Consider the following 19,094-nt stretch of genomic DNA (forward strand, 5'->3'; position numbering starts at 1 on the left):
CTCTTCTGCCTTGGAACTGATACTTAGTATTGATTCTAAGACAGATGGTGAGGGTTTCAAAAAAAAAAAAAATCAGAAAAATCAGGTGTGTTTTCTCAAGCCTAATCCCAATAAGGCTCTTATTCCCTCACCCATCTGCTCCCCACCTTAGATCGACACAGTGGAGCCAGTGCTGAAGTCCAAAAGGAGGAAGAGAAGAAGTTCAAAGAAGTTGGTGAAGCCTTCACTATCCTCTCTGACCCTAAGAAAAAGACTCGTTATGACAGTGGGCAAGACTTGGATGAGGAGGGCATGAATATGGGCGGTAAGTCTTTTGTGAGTGTTTTGTGTTTTGCCAAGCAGCCAGACTCACTGAAATCAAACCCTTTGTTAGGTTATTAAGGTGTGTGTGGAGTGAGCTTGTGTATCATACTCACACACCTGTTCTTAGAATAAGAGAGCAAAAGAAATTAGAGGAGTCAGTTCCTGGGGTTTGTAGTGAGATGAAGCACATATAGGGAAGGCCTTCAGTGAGTGAATATATGAGAGAGGGTTGGGGGAAGGAGAAAGAGGGAGGGGAGTGGTGGAAAGAGACAGAAAATAGTGAGAGAGGAAGGGAGGGAGAGAGAGGAGAAAAGACAGAGAGGGGGGTGGGGCTCAGAATCAGGTTTGGAAATAAAATGGAAGAAAGCAGCAGAGGCAGGACGAAGTTTTATGTGGGGGATGGGTTGGGTGATGGCAATTTAGCATCTATATCTTGAGTCTCCTACTTCAGAGCATTGTGCTGGGTTTGGGAGAGTGAAGAGGGAGATGGCATAGAGAACCCTCTCAAGTTCTTTTGACTCTTTCTTGCCTTCCTAATTTGTTCTGTCTTCCAGATTTTGATGCCAACAACATCTTCAAGGCATTCTTTGGTGGTCCAGGGGGTTTCAGCTTTGAAGGTAAGCTTGATTGCTGCTTCTGGGGAAGTCGGGGGGGGGGGGGGGGATGAAGGACTACTGTCTTCTCCCCTGATGCAGTAACTTCAATGCCTCCCACTTTGTGGGTATGATGCAGTGGATGTGGGGCAAATAGAACAAAAAATCTCAAGTCTTGGGGCTACTGGCAGCACCTCTGCCTGCCCCAGTATTGGGAGGATTTATTTGAGAACACTTCTAGGGAAGGAGATTCTCCTTCCTGGGTCCACAGGACCCTGCAGGTGGCAGTTGTCCCCAATGTTTTTTGTTTTTTTTTGTTGTTTTTTTTTTTAAACCCTTACCTTCCATCTTGGAGTCAATACTGTGTATTGGCTCCAAGGCAGAAGAGTGGTAAGGGCTAGGCAATGGGGGTCAAATGACTTGCCCAGGGTCACACAGCTGGGAAGTGTCTGAGGCCAGATTTGAACCTAGGACCTCCTGTCTCTAGGCCTGGCTCTCAATCCACTGAGCTACCCAGCTGCCCCCCAATTGTCCCCAATGTTAACCTCTGTCCTAGCTAAGAGCCAATCAGGATCCCAACCACAGAACTAACAAAGCAATGTTCCTTTTTCCTTCCAGCATCAGGTCCAGGGAATTTCTTTTTCCAGTTTGGCTAAGAGAAGGGGGAATAAAACCAACCAACTCAGAACCCAGAGAATGCAGATGTGCTCGTTTTAATTTTGAATACGGACATAATTAGACTCCTCCCTTCATCATGTCTCCTTGTACTTAGAGCAGTTTCATTTTCTCAGTTGGATACCTCTGTGTCTGTGAGTGGGGGTGGAGGAAGGGGAGCCAGCGCTGAAGATGGGGGTGGGGTAGGGAAAGGGGTGGGAGGAGGGGAGGAAGCTTGTGAATTTTTGTTTTACTGTTTAACTTTATTAAAAAATTAAAAAACATGAGAAGAATAAAATGATTTGACCCTTTCTGGTCCCTCAAGCTGACAGCTGCATTGTCTGTTGTTGCAAAGTTGGGAACCAGAACTGATCCCTGTCCCTACCCAGTAGCTCTTCTCCTGATCTCTAGGTAGGGACAGTAGGCTACTCCTGGATTCCCCATTCATCTAATCTCATGGTGGCTTGTAAGGGAATCGGTCTAAATAACAATTTTTTTCTTCTGTAAACATGCTGGCTTCACCTTCCAGACCATCCATGTGTTTAGCAGATCTCTAGGTGTAGATGGGCTCATTGTGGAGGATATGGCTTCTCCTGGTCCCTTTCAGTTGATACTATTCAGTGGCAAAGGAGAAAGAACCCTGGCTCTGGAGTCAGAGGATCAGGGTTCGAATCCCGACTCTTAACATTCCTGTATGACTTAACCTTCCTTGTCCTTCTTTGCAAAATGAAAGGGGTAGGCTAGAGAATCTCTAGGTTCCCTTCTAGTATTAGAGCTAAGATGCTCTGATCCATTTGTGAAGCAGCTAGAGATCCTAAGCCACAGGTCAGTGGCTCTGCATTATGGCAAAAAGCTTAAAAAAGCCCAAGTATGATTTGACTGGACTCTTGCTTGGCCATAGCTGCCAATTCAGGGGCTGACATAAAGGTTTCTGATGATTTCTGGACTGGAGGCCCTTGTTTCCCCATCCGTGTCCCTTCTGTCTCCACTTAAAAGGTTAGAGAGAACATTATGGGACAAGGCAGATGATGTGTTTAGGTCCCTGTTCGCTTGTTTCTCATGGCCATCAGCAGCCACATTTGATTGAGTCTGGGAAGAGAAGAGATAAGGTTGATGTGACCATCTGGCTTTGTTATCCCAGCCCTTGGCAGTCTCCTATGGACTGATTGGCTGAGGTGGTGTCAATCTACTCAATTTGACAGGCTTCCTCATGACTAGCATTTTGTAATCTGCAGCCCTGGGGAAGGGGTCAGAGTCATTGACTAAAAGGAATTCTTGGATTATCCGTGTTTCAATGATTCATCTGTAAACTATGCTGAGAATTGTCCTGGGGCTTCTGTGAAGGGGCAGAATGTCCTTGGTATCTTGCACCCTAAAGTACTTCTTGTAGATGTTGTGCCCTTCGAAGTGGGAACCGGGTGGAATAGGAGCCCAGTGGTTGGCTTCTGGTGTCTGAAGTGTTAACTTTGGTTTGGTCACTGAAGGATTTCTAAGGGAAATGGAAAAGCATCCTTGAGTAGCAAGTTTTCTGGAAGGCTCAGGCCAGAGTCTCCCAGGAGTCTAGATAGGCAAGGCAGATAAGGGTGGTCTCTTATGTCCATCTCTTTTGCTTGGCCTGGGTCATTCTTACTCCTACCCTCTTATGAAAGCAGGCACTGTTCAGCTGCCCAGCTTCCCTGCAGCTGGGGCTGGCCAGCCCAGAGACAGGACGGATGGCCCCACAGACTACTGGACAAAGCCAGCCCTGATAAAGTCCTAGTGGGCAGATAGCTGCCCAAGTCCCTCACTCTGGAAGAGAGGGTAAGAAAGACAAAATGGCACACGATTAAGATTATTGAGATTTATTTCATTAATGGTCTTACAATTTTGGGGGGATGGGACAAAACCAGGATGTTTAAGTCAAATCCCAAGCACTTGTGAAACAATGTGATGAGTCAGGCCCCCACACTGCACAAGACCCAGGCCAAAGGGAGCATGACAGCTGGAGGGTTATGTGAGAAAGGAAAAAAAGGGTGCAAAGCAGTGTTAAAACCCCCTTAGAGAGGAAGGCAGATGAAGGTAGGCAGAGGAGTCTGGTTGGAGACTTCCCCATGAATAGACAGCAATCCTGAGTAGGCGTCTTAACCCCTTTAGGCCTAAATTCCCCTATCTGTACAGGCGGTGGACATCACTAGAATGGGGTGAATCTCTACCTAAGGCCCTACCCTTCTACATGGGCCAGTGATATTGTACAGGGGGCAGCTGTTTCACTGTTGTTCACTTTCCTTGTCCGCCATCAATTATAATTCTAGAGTTTCCCTATTTTCCCCCATCGGTTTCATCATGAAAGGAGACTCTCCTCCTCCACCTACCCCCCCTCCCCAAAAATGGTCCAGGGGAATGGCAGAATGAAAACTAGACTCTTAGGAAGGGAAGAATAAAGACTTCACACCTTCCAGCTAGCTCTAGGCTTCCTTGAACTGTAGTAATTAACAAAGAAGGTTCTGGGCAGGGAGAAAAGAAAAATCTTTTTCTCTCCCCACCCATCTAAACACATCTCTTTTGGAAGTGTTACCTGCCTTCTCTGCAAAGTACTCTTAAGAAAAGTGGGATACTGTGGGACCAAAAGAACCAAGGAGGGCTACTGCTAGAGCCTAGGTGAGTAGTGAGGAAGGAAAGGGGAAAATATCCTGATTCCCAGGACTTTGGTCCCATCTCCCAAATAAATGTTCCTTCTGACTTGGGGCATAAGGTGTTAGGTTGGGGGGGGGGGGGCAGTTATTTTACAAGTTTTGAAAAGTTACAGGTGAGTTAATGGCATAAAAAAGTCAAGTAGAGGGCATGTCTCCTACTCACTCCCATGTAAGGAAGGGAGGTGAATAGTTGAAAGGGGTAGCCTATTGTCTAGATGATGGTGCAAGATGGCAAGGCACCCCCCTTTCGGCTGCTGTGTGTGGGCACAGTTTGGCCTTTCCCATAGTATCCTGAGAAGATAGCCCTAAGCTCCAACTTTTTGGTCAGACGCAGCATCCACTGCCCATTGCCCAAGGAGTAGAGCTTGCCCCGATTTAGCTCGCTCACCTCCTCTCCTTGACTTCCCCCCTTCTCTTGCCGAAGCATCTCCAGCAGGTCAATACCCGTCTGTACAGGCTCTATGCCTGCTGCACAGCCCAGTGTGATGTGGGCACGGCTGCCTCGGGGCAGGCTGTCAGTTGTCAACTTGTCCACATCAGTCGGCCACAGCGGCAGCTCCTGCTCACTCAGCTCCACCCTTGCACCTGTTGTCTTAGGTGTTACAAACAACGCAGAGACAGTCAGGGTGAAGGCCTTAGAGTAGGATTTCTTCACCACCTAAGGTAGAGAAGCATAGGTGGTATGACAATGGGGCACCATAGCAGGGCTATAGGAAAGGGAGAGAAAAGGCTTGGAAAGAAGTAGGGATCGTGTTAAGGCTGATTAAGGCAGCCTAAGTGTGTAGTAGAGGGAAAGAGAAACCAACAGAGTTTGCTGGGGATAATGGTGATGGTGGAAAACCCTACATCATCCTTGAGGTCTGTGGAGGGGCTTAGTGGCTTGGGGGATGGGACAGGGTGGGGAAGAATATGGTCAGAGGATCCACCACAGGTGGCAAGGCAGAAGAAGTAAGATGTGTGGAAGGGACCTTCAGTTGGTATTTGGTTTGCCATGGATTTTTTTTTTTAAACCTTTACCTTCCATCTTGGAGTCAATACTGTGTATTGGTTCCAAGGCAGAAGAGTGGTAAGGGCTAGGCAATGGGGGTCAAGTGACTTGCCCAGGGTCACACAGCTAGGAAGTGTCTGAGGTCAAATTTGAACCCAGGACCTTCCATCTCTAGGCCTGGCTCTCAATTCACTGAGCCACCCAGCTGCCCCCTTGCCATGGATTCTTGATGCTGCTAGATTTCCATGTTGGGTGAAGGAAACATTTTTCTTTTCAACCTATACCTTCTTAGTATCAACAGAAAAGTGGTAAGGGCCGAGCAGTTTGGGTTAAGTGGCTTGCTCAGGGTCACACAGCTAGGAAGCGTTTGAGGCCAGATTTGAACCCAGGACCTCCCAACTCCTGGCTTGGTTCTCTATCCATTTTGCTACTTAGCTGCCCTGGATGAAAGGGATTCTTAATGGTGTCAGGAAATCTAGGCTCAGAACAGTTATTCCTGGACTTAGTTTTTAGGAGTCCTGATAGGGGGCAAGTCTCCTCCATATAGTTTTGTCCAAACAAGTTTCCTTGGAAGTAAATAGCCACCAAAATAGAATTGGAAAGTGGAGGCTTCCATTTGGCTTAGATCCACTGCTTAATTTTCTTTCAGCCTTAGTTTGGCATTTATCTTTGGACTTTAGAAAAGGCCCTTTGCTCTTCCTACAATTTCCTTCATTTGGCCCCAGCACTCACCTCCTGCTGGGCATACTCATTGGCCCCATCTGCCTTCCCGTAGTCACAGAACTTGGTGGTACAGTGCAACAGTGGAGGCCTCTTCACAAAGTAGGAAGCCAAGGCAATCTTCTCCTTAAGTTCATCCCCAGACACAACTGCAAGGGGAGGGAGAAAGAAGCATTTATTGGAGAAGAGTTACAAGGCCCCAAGTTACAGAGAGCATCTGTATTTTAGATATTATTTAGAGATTTAGAGATTTGAAAGTGGGGAGGTTAATAAGGGAAATATGAGGGGTTCATCTTTAATTTTTCGGGACTGAAATTTTCTGCTGTTCTATTTTGGACCATCATATTTAGCTATCTTAAGCATAATTTTTTTTAAAACCTTTCTGGCTTAGTAACAACTCTAAGACAGAAAGGCAAGTGCCAGGCAAACTGGATTAAGTGACTTGCCCAGGTTCACATAGCTAGAAATAATCTGAGGCCAAATTTGAACCCAGGTCCTCCAGACTCTAGGCCACTGAGCTACCTAGCTGCCCCATTAAGCATAATTTTCTGAGCACTGAACAAAAGTTTTACTTTATGTTCCTAAATAAGAGTGCCTCTAACATTTTAAAGGGTGCTGGTACTGAATATTTCATTCCCCTCCCACAAAATTTGGATATGCAAAATACTTTGAGTGTCTATAAATTGATCCTTCCCTCTACCAAAAGACCATAAAATTGTCAGAAGTAAAGGAACGTGGAATTGGGACACTAGAATTTGGAAGGCCCAAGTTCAAATCCCACCTCTGGACAAACCACTTAAGCTTCCTAAGACTCAGTTTCCTTCATCTGTAAAATGGGGTTGAGAACAGCACTTATCTCAAGTGCTGTCAGAAACCAAAGGAATAACACAGATAAGGCACTTTGCACACCTTAAATTGCAAGTGCTAGATGGATAATAGTCTGGAGATAGTCAGTGTGGACTGTATGTACCTGGCCTGTGCTGTTGTACCTTTTCCTTATCCTAAGCATTTTCCCTGTTTAATTGCACAAGCTCTAAGAAATAGATTAGTGTAATAACTTTTTAACATCAATCTTCACAAAGACAGAAGCAGTTCAGTAACCACTTAATGATTTTTTTCATTCATTTGTTTAAAATTATGCTGAAGTGAGAGCTGCTGGTTGTGATACAAAGTTGACATTTATGTCAATTTGGGAGGGTTCCTTCTCTTAAGTGTTGTTCCCTAACTTCTTATCTCCATCTTTTAAGTTTCTCAAACCCTCTGGGCAGCTCTCTAGCTTATGTTCTCCTTACTCCCAGACTCCTAACCTTTAGTTCAAAGGCTTACCCTAGATCCAGGAGCTCCATTACAGAAGTCAGGGCATTTGCCTTTCCCCAAGATCAAGGTTTTTGGGAACAGAAGGAAGGGGAGAGGAGAGCAAGGAAAGCAGTTTTGGGCAAGGGGCTATGTGATATACTAGAAAGAATCAAAGAGCATGGATTCAAATCCTACCCCTTTCTATCTGAGGAAGTCCCCTTACTGGCCCTCAGTTTTTCCATCTATAAAATGGTGGTGATGGGGTGACTAAGTAACTTCTAAAGTCCTGTCCCAACTCTTAATTCTGTGATTTTGTGTTGGAACCAGCTAGGTTCATCCTCAAAGTGACCCAGGCTGTCCTGGGAATTGGGGGTTCCTTTTTCTCTCTAGAGTCACAAATTTTTCTAAAGAGCAATGGCATTTTCCCATCCCCCTCAAGAGACCCCCCCCCCTCCCCCATCGTCTTGGCTCTCCTTCACCGATTCCTCCTCTCCACATCTCGGGAAGAGATTCTTCTTTCCCTTGTATAGACCCAGAAAGCAGGCTGAGAAGTGACATAAGCTGCCAGAGGCCTCACATCAAGCTAGAGGTAAGGAGATGCTTTACCTCCAGGGGCTCTATCTCTGGCCTTTCCCCTCCTCCCAATCAGTTTCACTTTCTGTCACCCAAAAATAGTGACTGCTGTAGTATTAAGTTCTCATTTCTCCAAATCAGTCAAGGTGTTGATAAGTATAACTTGTTTCTAATTTCCTTTAGGGTGAATCATCTGCTTTGGTGTGGGGACTGAATTTACACTCCTGGTTTTGTCTGGCATTGGCTCACAAGATTCTTTTGGGAAGAATAAATATTGGGGAAAAAAAATTTAGATGAGTGAAGGGCAGAGCCATTAACAAATTAAGGAGAAATCAGGGATGTGAAGAGCCACAGCCCTAACTTAAGTATGAGGTCACAGAGAGCAAGCAGCCCTTCTTCCTGTCATGGATATTCCTAGTTAAACCCAGTATATGGGCTAGATCAGTGATGGGCAAACTTTTTAAAGAGGAGGCCAAAGGAAAAGAAATGCTCATCTGTCAGTCTGTTTCTAAGGCAACTCTTTCGAAGTTTCTTTGTATTGTATCCTTCTCATTGTATTTGTCAGATTAGGAATAATGTCACGTGGCCAGATAGAACATTTCAGGGGGCACATGTGGCAGGGCCGTAGTTTGCCCATCACTGGGCTAGATGAAAACAGGCAGAGTAGAAGGGCTCTGGACTGAAGAATCTGGGTTCTAGTCCCAGTTCTAACCCTTAATTAGGATCTGATTTTAGGCAAGCCATTTTCCCTCTCTAGGACTCAGGGTTCTCATTTGCAACAGGAAGGGGTTGGACTTGATGATACTCTAATGCCCCAAACAGTACCGGGACTCCATAGTTTAGTAATAATGACATGACATAGCACTTAACTATGTACATGCTAGCACTGTGCTAAGTACTTTACAGTTATTTCATTTGATCTTCACAACAACCCTTTGGAGGCTGGTACTATTCTTATGCCCATTTTACAGATGAGGAAACTGAGGCAAACAGAGCTTAAGTGACTTGCCCAGGATCACACAACTAGTACAAATAAATGTCTGAGGCCAGATTTGAACTCGGGATGATAAGTTTTCTTGACTCCAGACCCAGCACTATTCACCGAACCATCTAATTGCCTCTCAAAAATAATTATTTGAGGCCTCATTTGGGTCTTCCAGATTCTACCCGCTGTGCCATCTAGCTGCCTCAAAAAAAAGCTACCAAGAGTTTGGAAACGTTTGGATGCTAAGATCTATTTCCCAAAGCAGATGATGGAGAGGCAGTCCAAATATATGCTGGGGGGTGGGATAGATTATAGGGGACAGATTTCAACTGTTTACTGCCTTCTTATCCATCTTATGGCTAATAAGAGTACTGATCAGATATCTGCAGATGAGCTGGAGGTCTTTAAGCTTCCCTGCCCACCCCTACCCCAGCCAAACCCTCCTACATACAGTGCTGAATCTCCTTCTTGAAAGCCTTGTGGTTGCTCAGCTCATCCAGAAAGGCCATTCCAGCCTTTTTCAAGCTCTCCGAGCTCTTCTTGCTCAGGAACCAGCCAAAGTAGAGTGGCAGAAAGTCCTTCTCCACTCCAGGTTTCAGCTTCTTCAGATCTTCAGCAGAGAGCTGCCATTGGTTCTTCTCCTTAAGCACAGTACAGTCCAGCCGAAATGATGTCTTGGGCTCTACCAGCACCACCATATACTGATACTGGTCAGCCAGGTCAAAGATCTTCTCCAGGCGATCACGCTCATGGTGAGTGTCATCCAGGACAAGGATACTAATGGCACGGCGGCAGTAGTTATCCAGCTCCTCATCCAGTTGCTTGTATTGCTCCTGGAAGGCAGCTCGGGAGCCTGGAGTTATCTTGTAGGCATCAGCGGACACTATCTTGGTGCCATCTCGGTACCTGTCCTCGATGGCCCGGGCAACAGTGGACTTCCCACTGCCTGGCAGCCCCCGAAGGACGAAGAGAGTCTTGCATTCACGAAGTGTATTCACAGTCCCCTCATCCGTCAGGAAAGGGAACTGTAGTTCAGGCTTGTCCTTCGCAGCTGAGGACGACATCTTTCGGAAGAAAATCTTAGGCAAAAATGTGTGACTTTTCCGAGAGAAACCTCTATTCTGCAGGGTAAGGGAAAAAGAGTAGGGAATAGTCAGGATATCTTGGCAAATCCCAGAGCTGATGACATCACTGATGACATCAGGTCAGTCAACAGTCCTCACCAAGTCAAACTGCACTCTCATTCCCCACATCTTTCTATCAGCCCCCAGAGTATCACAACTGCCCTCATCTCCTCCCTCTTAGCAGTGATGACAGCTCCCAGTTGAGGGCTCCATGCTTGGTTACCCTTCTCCCATAACCAAATCCCCTCTCCATAATCCTGGAATTCCTAAGTCAAGTTCCTTTTCCCTCTAGTGAACCACTTCCTCCCTATACAAACCTGTAAAATAAAGAGACCAGGCTAGCGGGTCCCTAAGGCCATTTAAAGCTTGGACAACTATGCTCTAGTCTGCCCATGAACCAGAGGAACAAGCCTGCAAAATAATGCCCTGGGAAAAGATAAGCCAGAACCCGGACCACAAGACCAAATTTTGGACAGCTTCTTGTGCCTTGGGGGGAAGATAACCTACTAACAATAAACTTCCACCCTTTACTATGCAAGCAAAAATCCCCAACCCCCTATTTCTGTGACTGCTATTCCCAATTAAAACCCAAGGTGAGTTAAGGGACATATTGTTTCTTCTTGCTCTTAGAAGCCAAGTACAGGCTCCTCTGTTGGACCCTCACCTTCTAGCTCCAGCCTTATCTTTCTGGACTAACATACATCATTTTCCTCTTCCCATATGCCTGACTCTAACCAAAATGGCCTACTTGCTGTATCTTCCCCCACCCCACATAAATAGGAAATCATTCCTGCCTCTGCTTTTGTACAGGCTGTGCCTCATATCTGGAATGTTCTCCCTCATAACTTGTACTTCTTAGAACCTCTGGCTCCTTTCAAGGCTCAGCTTAAGTGCCATCTCAGGGCAGCTTTCCTGCTGACCATAACCCTCCACCCAATCAATCACTGTAAAATACTGTAAAAAAATTTTTTTAGATTCTAAAATAAAATACAAAACCCGCAATTATCTCAACATATTTTGTATTCTAGTAAAGCTTCTTGAACAGACTTTCACTTTTGAGCACCAGGAAGTGCTACCTTTTCCTTTCTTTCTCAGCATATTCAATTCTGTAAACATATATGGAGCACTTACTCTGTATTTCTAAGTCTAAGTCTTTGTGCTGGGCAGTGGGAACACAAACATGAAACATGAAAACAATGCCTGCCTTCAAACAAGTTTACTACACAATGGGGGAATAAGACACAGAAATAATTAGCATACCAGGGAAGATGTTAGCAATGCAACAGAGCAGTCCCAGCCAAAGTGCTATGGGAAATCTGAGTAAGGAGAGACCACCATCACCTGGGGGAGATCAGAGAAATCTTCATGGGGGAGGGGGCACTTGGGTGAGTCCACTAAGAAATCCACTGATGGGTCTTAGGGCAAAGAGAGGGCATTACAAGGATCTGGGATTCCCATTTCTTGCTCAGCCTTTTATTCTCCCACATGTCCCACGTAGGCATCCCTGTCCAGGGGCTCATGCTGATCTTTTAAACAAGCTTCGGCAAGCCTGGACTAGATAATTATATACACACACGCTGTTGGGGTGTGGGGCTTGGGAGGGCCTTTTTCTTTTTCACTAGGTTTATTAACAGGACGTGTCATTAAGGTGGGGAAAGGGATTTTCCGAAGCAGCTCATGTAAAAAAGTTTTCAATAAAACTTATTTAAAAGTTCCTCTTTCCTACCTCATCCTGCCTAATTAAAGAGTTCGCCTTTGAGGGTCTTGGTTTTCTTGTGGCGGAAGCAGAGCTGGAGGTAGTGAGAGGTGTTTGTAAAAGGCCACCTCCCCCCCCCCCCCACACACCCTCCCCCTTGGAACAATCGGCCAGAAGATAATACTCTCTTGTCTAGGATGGGGGGGGGGGCACAATAGTCCCACAGTGGAGCTGGTGGGGAGAGGAGGGGCACATGAGTTACTAGGACAATTGGCTCCTTTCACTACCCCTAGAGCGGCCACCACCACCACCAACTCCTCCTCCTCCTCCTCCTCCTCTGCCCTCTTCCCCCGACAAAGGGCACCTAGAGTTCTGGGTCCAGCCTTGCATTTGAATTCCGCTGGGCGGTTTACACCTCGGGGGTTCTTGTTTTCCCCAGCTGCTAAATGGGAGGGATGAGAACAAAAGCCCCAGAAACCCAAATTGACCTATTGGATCTACTCAGAAACTCCTTCCTCTACCCCTCCTCAGAGGCTCATTTACCAACTGCCCAAAGCCCAGGAAGAGGAGGCGATTTGCCAAGCAAGCTGCGGGGCTGGAGTTCCAAGCCCATGTTCTTTCAGTCCAAACCATGTGGATGGAGTTAACCAGGAAGTTCTTGAATCCAGAGATCGCCTAGGCAATAATGGTTGCCCAGACCACTTCTAAGGAGGAGCTCAGATATGACTCCCGCTCCCAGCCAGACAGCCCTGGCGGATACGAGTTTGTACCCTCTCCTAACACGATGCCTTCCCACTTGTTATGTAGCTAGCTTAAGAAGGAGTGTAAAAGGTCTCACTCCGCTCTTCTTTGCAGTATAGGGGGCAGAAGTATAGGGGGCGAAGCTCGGCTTGAACCTCAAAATACCTTCGTGAGGCGGCTACTACAAGAATCATTGTACCCATTTGACAGATGAGGAAACAGGTTCAGAAACCAAGTTACTGACAACTCGGAACACGGCACGTTTCCAGAATTTCCACCCAGGGCTCCAGAAGCTAATCATTTCTTTGGGGAAGGGGAGAGGCAGGGCGTATTTGGGGAGGAGGGTATCCCATCACCCCTCCCCTAGGTTTTCATCTACCTCGTTTCTGAGTGTGCTACCCTGTGCCAGCGTCTACCCCAACCCTTGACAGCCGTCCTACTCACCATGATGAGGGAGAGACGCAGCTCCGCCTCTACAAGGGCTCTTCCAGCAGCCCTCGAGCAGAGTGAATCTAGGAGACCACCCCCTCCCCAGCCCTGGGGGGTTTTACAGTCAAGGGTGGGGAGGCGGAGCCATGTGGCCTCAGGCCACGTAACCCTGCCAGGCTCCTCGCGCGCCTGCGCACAGGCCCCCCCCCTCCACCTACTCGCCCCAAGAATCGAAAGTAGGCCCCACCCATCCGCCGAGACTGTGCTTGTGCGGGGTGGCTCGGAGAGCGGGGAAGGTACCCGGTTCCCAGCCCGACACCTGTTGGCCTTTATCTCCCACGGGCGGTTGGGCAGGGGCGGGGTTACCTCAGACCGAACACTTCTCCTTTTAATAATGAACACTTAAAAGAATCAGTAGAGCCCAGTTGCGCCCTCCCTTCCTCTGCTGAGCGCCCGGCTGGGGCTGCAAGGAGGAAGGTGCTTGTATTGGGATAAGTATCACACGATTTTATTTTCTGCATTAACGTTGTGCTGAGGAGCGTCCCATCCCTTCGCCGGACTGCCAGAGGGGACAAAAAGGGGGAAATGGTTAGAGCAACAAAATGAAGCGGGTCATCTCTGTGGCCCTGACTACTCCCTCCCGGGTTTCACAAGGCGTGGGGCAGGCTTCTACAAGCCTCTGCCCGACCTCTGCCCGTTTTCCTTTTTTTCCGAAACCGGGTTCCCTACATTCTCCGTTCCTCCATTCTCGTGGCTGAGATGGTCTGCTTTTATACAATCTCGTCTCATTTGTGAAGATCCATATTTATTCGTTAAACAAACTTTATTAAGTGGAAACTGTACCGAGAGCAATACAAAGTTTAGATAAGAGGGAGCTTGCAGCTCTGTACAGAGATTAGACACAGAATTCATATTATGTGGTGGTTACAAAAATGATAGACGATGTTGGAAACAAAAAGGTCTTTATTGATCAAGGTAGGAAGGTTTCCTGAAAGAGGTGGCATTTGAGTTGGGCTTCCTAAAGAATGCTTAGGACTCCAGTAAGTAACAAAGGGGCATTCCTGGCACAGAGAGAGGCTTAAAAGGACGGGACAAGAAACGAACATGGCATGCTTAGGGTACAGACGCTGGACCAGTTTGATTGGCATGGGCAGGGTGGTGCCAGTTCAGAGTCCCTGAGTCAGTGCTAGTTGGGGGAGGGCGGGGGAAGGCACTCCCTGCAACCGTACCTGTTCTCCTAGGAAGTGGCTCCAATTAGGCAAAGCTTTCTTAGTTCTCTCAGCTGTAGCACCCTCTTGGGGGTGGTCATCTTCTCTGAGAATGTAGCTGCAAGAAGCTCCTGCCTCTGGCCAACTGGCACAGATTCAGGGACTTTAACTTGGGAGGCAGGTGTTAGGGCTAGAGTTGTGCGTTTCTCAGCATTGCTGTTTGATGAGGAAAGCTCAAGGAAAGAAACAAGATGGAAGAGACAGCCAGGTCTTTTGAACTCCAGTCTTAGGGCTGCCTAGGTAAGTAAGTACAGGCTTTCTTGCTGCCATATTTATGCTGTCACTACATGGAGCTGAGGGCAGGGAGAGGGGGATTTTTTTCCTTCTCTTGCTGGAAGTCCAAGGGAGAACTGATGTTGACTGTGTCCCAGTAAAAGAGAACAGAAACAATCTCACCTTGATCCTTATAGCCAAGAGAGTAAGCAGCTGTTCCTGGTTCAGTCACCAATCCTACATGGCACAATCTTCCCTCTTCTCCCCTCCCCCTCCTTCACAAGGACCAAGGATCCCACCAAGAGCCCCTAATCCTTCATACCCTATATATGCTAGGGGCTGGAGTTTGTATCCCCCCTCCCCATGGAGCTAAAGCCCACATTTTTTAGCTACATGGGAAATGCTCCAACCCAATCCCCTGAATCAACTGGATATGAGAGATAATGGAGAAGAAAGAGCCACAGATAATCCATGGATATAAACCTGGGTACTCAGATAATTATGGTATCAGATACAGAAAGAAGTCAGAAGGAGAAGCAAGTGGTAGACACATAAATTTTGATCCCAAAGCCAAAGCAGAACTCATGATTAGCCCCCTCCCCAAACCATCTTGCCTCCTAACTGCCCTATTTATGCCAAGAATAGCCTTACAATCACCCAGGATCATAACCTGATAGTCATCCTTGACTCTTCCCTTTCCCTTATCTTCTGTATTCAATTACACAATACATTTTGGGTCCATTATCTCTCTCCTTCCATGGCCACCACCCTAGTTCAGACCCTTGTCACCTCTGAGCTATTCCTATTACCTCCTACTTGATGCCAATAGATGGATTACCCAGCTCTAAGGCTCTCCTCCCTCCCATCCAGCCTGTCAAAAGTAATATTCCTGATCATGTCTCTCTCCTGGTAAAGAGGATCCAGTGGCTTCCTCTTGCCTCTGAAATATAAACTCTTCTGCTTGGCATTTAAAGTTGGTCACAGTCTGCCTCAGACTCATTCACAACTCTCCCTCATGCAAGCTGCTCGACAACCTTCTTGCAGTTTCCTATTGGTGATATTCTATCTCTTGCCTCTCCCTTTGCCTAGCATCTCCTCCCTCCTCACTTCTGCCCCTTAGATCCCATGTCTTCCTCCCTTCGAGGTTTAGTGGGGCTGCCACCCAGTGCCTGATCACCCAGTGCCCTTTCATTATCCGAAATTATCTTGTATACATTTATTTGTGTTCACATTGTTCCCTCTCAGCCCACTGAGAAAAGGGACATTTATTTACTTTGTATCCTCAGCTCCTAGCACAATCTTTTGAACAAGTACTTAATTCTTGATTAATTAATTCGACTGGGAGTATAAAAGAGAGAAAAGGGCTGGTTTTTTTTTTCATCTATAAAATGAGGGTTTGGATTAGTCTCCAGTGGTTTAGTTTGAAACCCAGTGATCCTGAGTGGGGGGGTCAAACCCCTAAGGGACACCTACATAAAGCAGTCTGGAAAAAGATGAGGACCCATTCAAAGGAGCCAGCACAGGACCACTCTGCTCTGAAAGATAGAAGAACAAAGATAGGAAGCCCGATGATGCAATAAAGAGAGTGTTGATTTAAAATCAGGAAGACCTGAGTTCCAATTCTTCCTCAGACACTTACTGGCTGTGTGACCTTGGACAAGTTATTTAACCTCTGACTGCTTCGCTTCTACATCTGTAAAAAAGAAAATGGCAACAATCATAGCATTTATCTCACATGGTTGTTGTGAGGATAAAATGAGGTAACATATGGAAAGCACTGGGTAAACATTTAAAGGACTATATAAATGTTAGCTATTATTATTATGGGCACCCAAGGTAGCATAAGTCATAGGTAGAATGCTGGGCTTGGAGTCGAGTTCAAATCTGGCCTCAGATATTTACTAGTTGTGTGAGGGGCAAGTCACTTACCCTCCATTTGCCTCAGTTTCCTAGTCAGTCAAATGAGCTAGAGAAGGAAATGGCAAATCACTGCAGTATCTCTGCCAAGAAAATCCCAAATAGGGTCCCAAAAAGTCAGACACAGCTGTTGTGAAATGACTGAACAATTATCATCATGGTGAGGCAAGGATATCCATTTAAGAGGATATGAACAAGTAAGTGAAAATGCAGAGAGATCAAGGAAAGGAGGAGAAGGAGGAATCCCATTCTCTCTCTCCTTAGATCAGGCCCTTGCCCATAAGTGAGAAAATAGGGTCATCAAAATGTGGTTGGGGGGGGAATGAATTCTGGGAGCTGGAAGGCAAGGGATTAATGAAGTGGTTGAGGGGGCACAAACGGTTTCAAAAAGTGTAGCAGAGAAGGGGAAGTGAAAGATAGGCCTATAACTGAATGGGTTCCAAAGGTTAAAGCTGGAGTTCTTGACCATTTTTACCTTGTACCCTCCTTTGACAGGCCAGTGAAGCCTAATGCTCCGTTTCCCAGAATCATGTTTGTATATGTAGAAAATACATTTTTACAAACATACATATAGTATATACACATACATAAAGGGCAGCTAGGTGGTGCAGTGGATAGAGTGCTGGGTCTGGAGTCAGGAAAACTCATTTTCCTGAATTCAAATCTGGCTTCAAACACTTATTAGCTATGTGACCCTGGACAAGTCAGTCACTTATCCCTGTTTGCCTCAGTTTCCTTATCTGCCAAATAAGCTGGAGAAGGAAATTACAAACCACCCCAATATCTTTGCCAAGAAAAACCCAAATGAAGTCACAAAGAGTCAGACACAACTGAAACAAGACTGAACAATAATAATAATAATAATAATAATATATATAAATATATACACACATACATATATAGGTGAAGGCACAGATATTAATGTGAATTCAACAACTCCAGATTAAATCCTGGCTTAAAGGAATGTTTGTTGTATGTTTTTAAACTTGGTGTTAGGGTTTTGTTTTTTTGGGGGTGCAGTTTGTTCTAGGACTAGGAAAACCAGAGCATGTTTGAAGGTAAATGGGACTGACTCAGTGGCAAGGAAGAAGCTGAAGTTACATTAGAGAGACTGAATGCTAGGGCTAGGGTTATGGAGGCTCAAGGCCAGAAGGAATAAAATCAAGGGCACAAGTAGAGAGGATTTGCTTAATGAGTTGGCAATACATATTTTGTGATCAAAGCAAAGGGAGGTTAGGTCTTGCATGGACTTTTAAAAAGTCATTTTTTTTTTCCCCCAGCCTTTTTTTTTTTTTTTAAATTTTAAACCCTTAACTTCTGTGTATTGACTTATAGGTGGAAGATTGGTAAGGGTAGGCAATGGGGGTCAAGTGACTTGCCCAGGGTCACACAGCTGGGAAGTGTCTGAGGCCGGACTTGAACCCAGGACCTCCTGTCTCTAGGCCCGGCTCTCAATCCACTGAGCTACCCAGCTGCCCTTTTCCCCGAGCCTTTTGACACTATCTCTACCCATCCCTGGATACTCACTCTTCCCTTGGTTACTAGGGCTCTGCTCTTCTCCCATCTACCTGTTCTTTCCAGCTCACTTTCTGGATCTTCTAACTCCTATCCCTAAAACATGAATGTGCCCCAAGGCTCCATATTGGGTCCTCTTCTCTTCTTTCTCTACATTCTCTTTGTAATCTCAATTACACCCAGAAATCTAATCATCTCTACACAGTGGCCTTTCAGATAGATAGTCCTCTCTCCTGGGAACTCTAGGCCTGTATCTCCAAATGCTGGACATCTTTATCTAGGTATCCCATCAGCATCTTTTTTTTTACACCTTTACCTTCTGTCTTAGAATCAATACCAAATATTGGTTTCAAGGCGGAAGAATAGTAAAGGTTGGACAAGGACTTAAGTGACTTGCCCATGATCCCATAGCTAGGAAGTGTCTGAGGCCACATTTGAACACAGGACATCTCCCTTCTCTAGGCCTGGCTCTCCATCCACTGAGCCATATCCCCATCCCACCTCAGCCAGCATCTTAAATTCTACATGCTCCTCTAATCTCGCCTCTCCTCTAAAATGTCCAGTTCCTGTAGAGGGCACTGCTCTCTTTCTGGTTACTCAGGTCCCTGACCTCAGTCAGTCTTGATTCTTCCCTTTCCCTTACTTCTCAAATTCAGTCACTTCCCAGATCTTGTGAACATGTCTCCCATCTATTCTTCTCTCTCCAAGCACAAAGCTACAACTCTTTTTTTGGCCACTCCTTGTTGTAGGCGCCCTGTTTCCCTCTTTCCAGCGTCTCCCTTTCTCTGATTCAGCTGCCAGAATTATTTTCCTAAAAGGCACAAGCTGTACTCAGTCATTCCCATACTCAAAAGTTTCCAGATTACCCACTGCTTGCTAGGAGACTGTAAGACCAGAACGCAAGCCCTATGTAATCTAGAAACCCTTCTACAATATACCCATCCCCAAAGTAGCCCTTCAGCTACTTAAAGACCTCTATTGGAGGGGGCATCTCTCAGATTTTTTTTTTAACCCTTACCTCTGTCTTAGAATTAATACTGTGTATTGGCTCCAAGGCAGAAGAGTGGTAAGGGCTAGGCAGTGGGGGTCAAGTGACTTGCCCAGGGTCACACAGCTGGGAAGTGTCTGAGCCCAGATTTGAACCTAGGACCTCCCATCTCTTTGCCTAGCTCTCAATCCACTGAGCTACCCAGCTGCCCTTGGCACCTTCAATCTTGAGGCAGTCCTTTCTACTTTTGCATCATTCTGATTTTGAGGTAGTTTTTCATTCTCTCAATCTTAAATTCAGTTCTTCCCAACTTCTACGCATTGCTCTTGTATCCATCCTCTGGAACCAAACAGTGAATAAGCCCTCTTCCATATGCCTGTGTATCAAATGCTTGGAAATACATACTAACTATCCTCATT

General features: G+C 46.1%; 3 protein-coding genes across 3 annotated transcripts in view; 1 reads left to right on the forward strand and 2 right to left on the reverse strand.

Moving 5' to 3' along the window:
• The window catches only part of DNAJC7 (DnaJ heat shock protein family (Hsp40) member C7), a 34,562-nt gene extending 32,821 nt beyond the window's left edge, over positions 1 to 1,741 (forward strand). Inside the window, exons 12-14 of the mRNA XM_044672091.1 lie at positions 152 to 304; positions 858 to 920; positions 1,515 to 1,741. Coding sequence (XP_044528026.1) covers positions 152 to 304; positions 858 to 920; positions 1,515 to 1,552 — 254 coding nt within the window. The 3' untranslated portion in view covers positions 1,553 to 1,741. The remainder of the gene's footprint in view (positions 1 to 151; positions 305 to 857; positions 921 to 1,514) is intronic.
• A 1,654-nt stretch (positions 1,742 to 3,395) lies between these two features.
• LOC123243922 (2',3'-cyclic nucleotide 3' phosphodiesterase) lies at positions 3,396 to 12,856 on the reverse strand. Its single transcript, XM_044672093.1, has 4 exons — positions 12,790 to 12,856; positions 9,236 to 9,905; positions 5,943 to 6,079; positions 3,396 to 4,880 (listed from the first exon to the last, which is right to left on the reverse strand). Exons 1-4 carry the CDS (start codon positions 12,790 to 12,792, stop codon positions 4,434 to 4,436), a joined length of 1,257 nt encoding a protein of 418 aa, XP_044528028.1. The 5' UTR covers positions 12,793 to 12,856; the 3' UTR covers positions 3,396 to 4,433.
• Positions 12,857 to 14,011: 1,155 nt separating this feature from the next.
• The window catches only part of ODAD4 (outer dynein arm docking complex subunit 4), a 56,624-nt gene continuing 51,541 nt past the window's right edge, over positions 14,012 to 19,094 (reverse strand). Inside the window, exons 12-13 of the mRNA XM_044675089.1 lie at positions 15,931 to 15,948; positions 14,012 to 14,127 (exon numbers count right to left, since the gene is read on the reverse strand). Of these exons, the coding sequence (XP_044531024.1) occupies positions 14,012 to 14,127; positions 15,931 to 15,948 (134 nt within the window). The remainder of the gene's footprint in view (positions 14,128 to 15,930; positions 15,949 to 19,094) is intronic.

The sequence above is a fragment of the Gracilinanus agilis genome, chromosome 4 (assembly GCF_016433145.1).
Source record: "Gracilinanus agilis isolate LMUSP501 chromosome 4, AgileGrace, whole genome shotgun sequence".
NCBI classification, from domain to species: domain Eukaryota; kingdom Metazoa; phylum Chordata; class Mammalia; order Didelphimorphia; family Didelphidae; genus Gracilinanus; species Gracilinanus agilis.